The sequence below is a fragment of the Amphiura filiformis genome, chromosome 7 (genome assembly GCF_039555335.1).
Source record: "Amphiura filiformis chromosome 7, Afil_fr2py, whole genome shotgun sequence".
NCBI lineage: Eukaryota > Metazoa > Echinodermata > Ophiuroidea > Amphilepidida > Amphiuridae > Amphiura > Amphiura filiformis.
In genome coordinates, this window is record NC_092634.1 from 22,972,703 (window position 1) to 22,981,616 (window position 8,914).

An 8,914-nucleotide genomic window follows, 5' to 3' on the forward strand; every position below is an offset into this window, starting at 1 on the left:
CACATTTGTAAACTCTTTCAAAAAGACTCTTAAAACTCATAAATTGTTTAAGATGTTTAACTATTTTTGTCCCCACCCGCCAAACAGAATTTGGAAAGGGAACTGTAAAATAAGCTCTGATGGGGGTGTGGGTGTGTGGGTGCAGAAAATGTTAACCTTTTGCAAAATAACATTAACCCTGGCTACATGCTTTGATGGATTTTAGCGTGACTTGAATACAATGACCCTTGTGTACATTGACATGTTTGAGATCAAAGGTCATCTAGGGTCACTTTTTTTTAATCTTCTTTTTTTTTTCACTCTGTATCTATAGGTTTGTACTAGATGGGTTTCCAGTGACCAAGCAACAGGTGGACCTGATGACAGAGCATAGCATTATACCAGTGGTAGTGTTAGAGCTCAAAGTAGACAGCAGGGAATTGATGTTGAGAGGCATGAAGGATAGACAATCACCTGACAGGTACGTATTCATCACAATGTAGCACACCACCAAATCATTCTGCCAGTGGTGTAATGTGGATCAGTTCTGGGAAGATAAACATTAGGGTGGGGCAAAAAACACTTTTTTCTTGGATCAACTTGGAACTCTCAGAGAATTTTACTGGGGTACATACTAGTATTGTGCTGAAATATTAGTAAGATCGAAGCATGTTTCACCCAGGCAGTAGATTTTCACAAAATCCCTAAACATGCTCCGATTTTACTGATATTTCAGCACAATAGTAGTATGTACCCTAGTAAAATTCTCTGAGAGTTTCAAGTCGATCCGAGAAAAAAAAAAGTTTTTCGCCACACCCTAATAAGCATCACTTGACTTGCCAAAAATACCGCATTCCACAATAATGAAGCAAATAGGCCCTCAAATTGAAAAATGGCCGGAAACAGGTTTGCAGACCTGAGAATAGGTTGGAAATGTTTTAAGCATGTTCAGGGGCCACAAACGCATAGGAGGTTTTTCCTGCCTAACAACGATATGTTACATTTTTATGGATTTGCAAGCGATTGATGTTATTTTCTTGCTGAAAAATCCTCAACTCCAAAAGGTTTCATTAAAAAACTTTTACACCTCATTGCTCTCTTATTTGATCACAGCATGGGTTGGTCTGTTTTATTTGTTAAAGTTCATAGTTTTTTCTTAAAACAGTCTGGGAATTTATAAGGAGACCACTTTAGAAAAACATGTGCATGGCAAAGAAAGAGTTTTGTTTTTCTGGTCAAGGTCAACTTGTTCAGAGTATTGTTAAAACGCATTTGTAAATGCACCAAAAATGAAAGAAGTACATACTTAGTCAGAAACTTGGCTTAGGAGCATAACCTTTTTGTTTAAGTGTTGTTGTTTTTTGTGTGTTTTTTGTTGTTGCTGTGATGGTTACATGTATATACGGGTAAAACTTAGGGGATATTGTGACAAAATTTGGTCATGAATGTGTTCACTATCAAATAACCGAGTCAAAGCTCCACCACTAAGTTGCAAGGTACAGAAATATAAATCAATGGTCTTGCAGATAATATCTACGTGCCACTTACCGGTATTGAATCTCAGAACAACAATCTCCGTAATGCAATTCTGTTTCTCAAGATAAGATTAGAACATCTTGTATTCAGAACAGTCCTGTGTCTTATTTTATCAGTTTGCTGAACACCCATGCTAAGTTTGATTGGATAATATAAGGCAAAAAAATAAAAGACTCATAACACAGTGTATTGATATAGAATGGCATGCACGCAGTTGGGCCCAGTGCTTATGCTAGTTGTGAGTTGAGTAATGCGTGACTGGCGCACGTTTATGTGAACGTGAGCTTGAGTTGCGACTTTATTGATGCGCGCAGTAACAAAAGCCGAATAATTTTCGCCTATTATAAGCCTAACAAACTTTAACTAGTGTATTGATTTTATCATTTTCCTTCTATTTATTCATTCAAAAAGGCATCTTTTTCCTGTTTAACCTTTTGCCTGAACTATATTTTATTGACGTCTTGCTAATCAGTTGTAGTTGTGTAGTTTTTAATTTTGATTTCATTGTACTAGCACAGCAAGCTTGTTTAAGGAACAGTGCATTCCATAATTGGCTGTAATGTTAAGTTATGCATCCAGTCTTATTTTGCTTGTAATAAATAATAATGTTTATATTTCTTAAAATGTAGATGTTCAATATTATTGGGGGTTTGGGAGCAGTTTGAGAGTGGGTGAGTACCATGAGTGTTTAAGGATACAAGCACCTGGGGTGCTGTGAGCAGTGAAGTTTGTAATGTATGAGTGTAATTTTGATGACTATTTTGTATGAGAGTGCAGATGCATTAGGTTTAATGTAATGTCTGCTGCTATGCTACAGCTTGTGTTTTAGATTGCATGTAAGTGTGCTGCATATGGTTGACTGGTTTGTGGTCTTGCAGGTATGGATGTATAATGCATGGGATAAACTTATTCAATCAATTATATGCTTTAATATGGAAACTTGTTCAGTGTACTTTATTAATAATGAGTGCTTTTGTAAATTCAGTAATTATATGTAATTTAGTTTTAAAGAATTACTTGGTATGTTATTTTATATTGTAAACAAACTAATATGCAATTTGAGTTTTGGGCCTTGGTAAGAGAAATTAGTGAGTATGGATGTTTTAATGCATGGGGGTAAAATTTTCAAACAATTATTTGCTTTAATATGGGAACTTCTTCAATGTAATTTATTATTTAATAATGAGTGCTTTGGTAAATTCAATGATTGTATGCAATTTATTTTTTATAGAATTTCTTTATGTTATTTTATATTTTTAGCAATATAATATGTGACATGATCAAGGGGAATGAGTCAGATGTCACTTATATTGATTTTGAGATATTAGCAAAGAAAGTGTTAAAATTCTTTTGTTTTATATTGTTTTCAACGATTGATAAATTGACATAACTTCGCAAAGAAAAGTTGTACCAACATGGGGTTTTCAGTTTCTGAAAGCTCTAAATGTCCTTTTTAGAAACATGTGTAAAACTCATTTTTGACCAGGGTCGACATGTGACCCATTCCCCTTGATCATGTCGCATATACAGGCTGGCCTTTGGGCCATGGTGTTAAGTTTATTTTTAATAATGAATCAAATTGAGTTGAATTGAGTGCTTTCAATGTTGCTCTCTCTCTCTCTTCAGGGTATTACCACTGCATGACAGTGCCCAGATTCTTGCCATAAGAATAGCAGCCTGGCAGAAAGAGATCACAGCAGTGAGGGAATGGTATAAAGAACAACACCGTAACTGGGTTGCTGTGGATGGGGAACGTTCTAAGTGGTGGGTTTGGAACCAGGCAGCCGAGGAAGGCAAGAGGAGTGTACGAAAGATACAGACATACCTGCAGAGAATTACTGATGGTGAGTCAAAGATTTCTTATTATTTATTGAAGGCATAGTGTCACATACAGGCTTCATGGACTGTATGGGGACATATAGTGTTGACAACTGATATTAATTAACAAAACCAGAATGATGTTGAGGCAGTTTTAAATTCTTAAGGAGCATTGCAAGACAGAAAATAATTTGCTGTACACTGCAAAGAAATACTTCAATTGAACCAGCAAATTTTGTGACTTTTGAAAATGTTCATTGATTTATATCCTGTACAAAAGTATCTGCAAATTAGATATGCAGCAAATTTCTTACATTCTTTTGGTTTAATTGGGCTATTCCATTTAAAATCCACATTACCCATGTAGAAGATTTTGGAAATATCTTCCATAGAGGGATAGTGTTTTCAAATGTAACTGGTCAAAGTTAATCCTTTTGAGACCCATACCTCCCCTGTATTATGGCTTTACCTATATCTTCCACAGCTGGTGTGAGTATTTAGTTATTCAATTGTCTATTGTATTCAAAACTCATACTCCATCTGTGGAAGACTTTAGCTAAACTTCCACAGGGGTAGTGTGGATTTTAAATGGAATAACCCATTGTAGTTTGTAGTCTACCACTAACCGTAATACTGTAATCCTAACCCTCTAACCCTAATCCCAACCTGATTTTAAAAAAATTAGATTCTGCAATTACTCCCAGTCTTTTTTTAAATCTACCAAGCTATGTACAAAATTTTCAATTTTATAGCATCCCTAAACATATTTTATGCATTTTAAAATGAATAGGTATCAAAGTAATCTTGTACTACTATTTCAAAAGATATCTGTGTGGTACATTTTGTTCCCCAACAAGAATTAAATGACAGGTTTGGACATATACACCTCACTTAGTAATATTGCATTATTGTGTAATCATCATTTCTTCAACCCAAATCTCTCTACATTTTGCTTTGCAGGCAAGGCTGCTTCAATCCATGATATGTGTGTGACACCCAAAGAGTTCTTATCCAGACTGGGTGATTTTGGACAATACTGTCCTGTTAGTTTGGCCAAAGATGGTGCTCTTGTCGACTGTTCTGTAAACCCAACTCAAGTAAGTTTCTGTTTCCAAACATTGAAACATGCCTTTTTTCCCGCTCATTGAAGAACATGAAGTGTGTCCATCTCATTGATATTATACCTTTAAACTGTGTACCAAAGTAGTCCGTTTCAACTATTATTTGTCAAAAATGTCTCCACTCAGGTGGCAGAGATGCCACTTTTCAGGTTTTAGCCTGAATTTTTATTTATTTTCAGCCCGTTTGAAGCTTTTTGTCCTGCATTCACATGCTTTTTCAGGTTTTTCTCACCAGTTTCAGGTATTTTGAGTGAAACTGAGTGGCATCTGTGGGTGGGCACCTCTCCTCTCAGAACCCACCCCTCTCTCCTTGTTGCACAACTGTGACAAGCCATGCTTTCACCCTGATTAGCCTTGTTGGCAAAAGTACCCAGCAGCTACCACTGGCCGTATGTAAGGATAGTGACTTGATTCAAACCCCCTAACTGGACCAACAGACCTGTTACAAAGGTTCAATGCTAGCATAGTCCTCAGGGGATGAGGCTGAAGTAATTAGGGCTCAAGTTTTCATTGCACTCTGTAGAAAACAAAAACTTACTGTACATTTTATCTTTCAGGAATTTGCCGTAGAATTTAGAGGGCGCTACTACAAGATGGAAAATAAGGAGAGGATGGAGCAATTCCTCGCGCACCCCGAACAGTACGTACCGCCACTGGCACCTCGTCAACTGCCATCGTATGACATGTTGCCGAGGAGACGCACTCAGATGGAAATCAAGAGTATGTTCCCAATGCAGATTGAGCTTCAGGGGTATTGCCCTGTTACGTACTTGGATGGGAAATTAAGGTGGGTTATTCTGTGAATGATTATAGGTTAAAAACCATGTTCTACTCGTTAACTTAGATAAATCAATGCTGGTGTGCTGATTGATTCATTTTTTTCGGTTGCACATCAAATTACATACGAGGGGTATCCAAAAGTTTTTGACATCACCAAGAAGGAAAAGAGCTATATCGATGAAATTTTGTCAGTGTATTCACTGGTCCTTATGTACATTATGGTCCAAAAATGGTCTCATAAGTATGTTTACTTTCTTTACAGGTAGCGCTAGATGGGCAGTAGGCGCATAACATTTTCATGATAAGATCCTCCACTTTTTTTAGTTTCTTCACTGTGGCCACATCATCCGTAAGTGATGGACGTCCACTTCTTGGCTCATCTGTGAGGGACATGTGGCCAGTTTGGAAATTTTTTTTCAAAAAGCAACAGTGCCATATGATGGGCAATCGTCACCGTAGATAGCTTTCACTTCATCATAGATTTTCTGAGCATTGTAGGCCTAACCCTCCAAATGCAGGAACTTAATCACGCTGTGTGCCTCAATTTTCACCATTTTGCAGGTTATGCGCCTACTGCCCATCTAGCGCCACCTGTAAAGAAAGTAAACATACTTATGAGACCATTTTTGGACCATAATGTACATAAGGACCAGTGAATACACTGACAAAACTTCATCGATATAGCTCTTTTCCTTCTTGGTGATGTCAAAAACTTTTGGATACCCCCTCGTAATTATGCAAGAATAAAACATTTTTATAGTTGTATTAATACACATGGATACAAAATAAGATAAAAATATAAAGTATAAAATTGCGGAACCAAGATTGCCCATGAAAGCCAATATTTCGTGCTTATTTCCAATATGGTCCTTGTTGAGATTTTGATGTGCGGCATAAGATGTTGATGTGGGCCATGGGGAAATACCCCTCCCCCTGTCAGAGATCTTGCCACCCAGTTGCACAATAGAAACCAAACAAATTGAAAATTTACAATTTTCACTGCAATTTTGCAGAAATTTCATGACTTTTGACCTCCTGAAGTTCACTTTGCCTTCTCCAGGGAAAATGTCTGGTGCAGCCACTTTAAGAACTTTTAAGAGTATTTTCATTTGAGAAAGCAGTCATATTTCGTAATATACATTTTGTTTACCTTATTCAGAATAGTAACCTCTAATAAATATTTTTTCTTACTCTAGATATGAAGCAATAGTTCCAGGGAACCCTGAGCTGATTGTTGAGTACAGACAGAAGATCTACTGCTTCGAGTCTGAAGACAAACTACAGAAATTCCTCAGGTATGTTTTTACTATTTTGTCTCTTGTCCTAACCTTCCCATTCCTCACAGGCTTTGAATTAAGATAGTAGCTGCAAACTTATGTACTCCTGAGTTGATTGTATGAAAATATGTGACCTGCTACAAGGAAATGAGTATAAAGTCGCAAGTTGGTCATTTTGACACTTCCTTGCTGACTGAGTTGATGTTCTTACCACCTGTACAAGTCAGTAGTATGTCCTTGTGAATGGCCCAGACATGCAGACATATTTCTGGCTTGAACAGGTGCGTGTGAATCGAAGAACACCAACACGGTAGTCAGGGTTTTTGAAAATTTTGTGGTAGCAGGCCACATATTACGCTTACAATTCTCAACAAAGTTCATTCTTTCTTAACTATTGCTTGGATTATCATGTAACAAGAACCAAGTAACAAGGGATCAAGTGATAATGAAGTTTTTTCAGTGAATGAACTGCTGATCTTTTATGACATGATTGAATAAGCCAAATATCAATGGCGAAATGACATCTAAACTTAAAGCTAATTCACATTTCACAGTTTTACCTATGCTAGGGTACATGATGAAATGTTTCTCAAACTTATATTGCTACTATTTACCTATAATGCTTGGGTAAACTTTGTCAACAGTTTTCACAAATGACCCTCACATTGGTATTTTTAACGCAGGTACCCAGAGAAATACTACAACCTGAAGCTTCCACACAAACTTCCACCAAAGAAGGACCCACTGCTGGTAACCTCCCTGCCTATGCTTGGCTACATGGAACAGACAATTTCATCAGCTATCACCAAATCTTTGACGGCTGTTGGGTGCTTCAAGCCCAAGTTTCCATTCCTGACACCGTCCAGATCGGCACTGCTGTATCTGGCATATCATCTCAAAGGTATGATCCAAGCATATTAAAGATTGATGTCAAAAAATGTTTGAGTTAGTAACAAAATCTTACTAAAGCATTTTGCACCCTGATGTGGCAGTGTCGCTAGTGTTCGCTCAGAGCACTGGCATACACACGCAGACGCTGCATAGATGCGCGCGCGAAACAGATGCCTCAACGCTTTGACGTCACTGCCACATCGGGTTTGAAAATGCTTTAGGGTGTTAACTTTTAACAATCTCACAAACTATTGGTGAGAGGAGTTTTATTGAAATAATTTTTACTTCTCAAATTTGTCAATTCAAACCATGATTTCAACACAAAAATGGCAAACATTGTACCAATGAAGAAGTAGATAGGCTAGTCCTGATGAAGTCAGGGACACATCTGACGAAAGCTACTACTCACACAGAGTAGCTGCAGCGGTTCTGTAAGAAACCGATGGCGTGCTTGTAGAAGTACTGTAACTTATTGTTATATTGTACCAATATTTCACACTTTGCATGCAAAGTTGACACTATAGATGTGATAAAATTTTACCCATATAGCCACCATACTTTGTCATATGGACCAAATAAACAAGCATTAAATTAGCATGCAAATGACTAGTGTTCTAACCTTTCATATATCATTCTTATTCCTACAGCTTACAATCCAAAGAGCTCCGAATACGTCCGTAAGAAGTATAAGCGCAAGCTGGAACAATTTGAGCAGCAGTGCGAACTCATCCGTTACCTCGGCTCAAACATGTCAGACCGCTTCAGGAATCCAGAGGAAAGACCGATTGATTTTGATCACAAGATGATCGAGTTCTTGAACTTGCAAGGTCGAGAGCCAATAGTTACACTGCTTGCATAATAATAACTAATCTTATTGGTTAGATTCTGACTTGATTTGGTGATATCATGCCTTGAACATGTTTAAGCTTTTATTGATTCATAATCATACTGTAAATGCTTTACCAGTACATTAGTTTAAGCATGCTTTCAGCATAAAAGTTTGGTCTTTTTCCTAGAATATTGGCTGCATATTTCTCACAATCCCTAGACTATGTGGTCAAACCATACAGTGTTGGGCAATTAGGCGAGGTCTGTCTGTTGTGTCTATTTTCCTGAAATGAGTTTTTGCATACTGGAATGTTAAAACAAAGTATTAGGAAGGTAAATCCTAGTAGAAGTGAACCACACAGCAAATTTATAGTGTGGTGTAAAGTCAAGGAAAAGGACATCATAGAGCATTGTGCACTTTTCCTTCACTATATTATCTTTGCTTTTACCTTTGCCCCGGGGCACTTACATTACGTGATGGACACCATGCTCATGTATGGACTCTTGAAGCGCACCCTAAACAAGTCTTACTCGCGCATGCAAAACATACCCTAAACAAGTATTTTGCCATTTTTTTAACGCTAAGAAAGTAAAAATTCATGTTCAGGTTCTTGTTTAATATTAGTAGTTTGATGTTTCTTAATATTTTACCCTACCATATGTTCTGATAGAAGCCAAACATAG

The 8,914-nt window shown here is 37.3% G+C and overlaps 1 protein-coding gene across 1 annotated transcript in view; it reads left to right on the top strand.

Annotated features, from left to right (window-relative positions):
• LOC140156483 (adenylate kinase 9-like) overlaps positions 1-8,686 on the top strand; it is a 69,668-nt gene extending 60,982 nt beyond the window's left edge. Inside the window, 7 exon segments of the mRNA XM_072179426.1 lie at positions 314-460; positions 3,142-3,359; positions 4,294-4,430; positions 5,012-5,241; positions 6,431-6,529; positions 7,195-7,412; positions 8,050-8,686. Coding sequence (XP_072035527.1) covers positions 314-460; positions 3,142-3,359; positions 4,294-4,430; positions 5,012-5,241; positions 6,431-6,529; positions 7,195-7,412; positions 8,050-8,261 — 1,261 coding nt within the window. The 3' untranslated portion in view covers positions 8,262-8,686.
• The last annotated feature ends 228 nt before the right edge of the window (positions 8,687-8,914 follow it).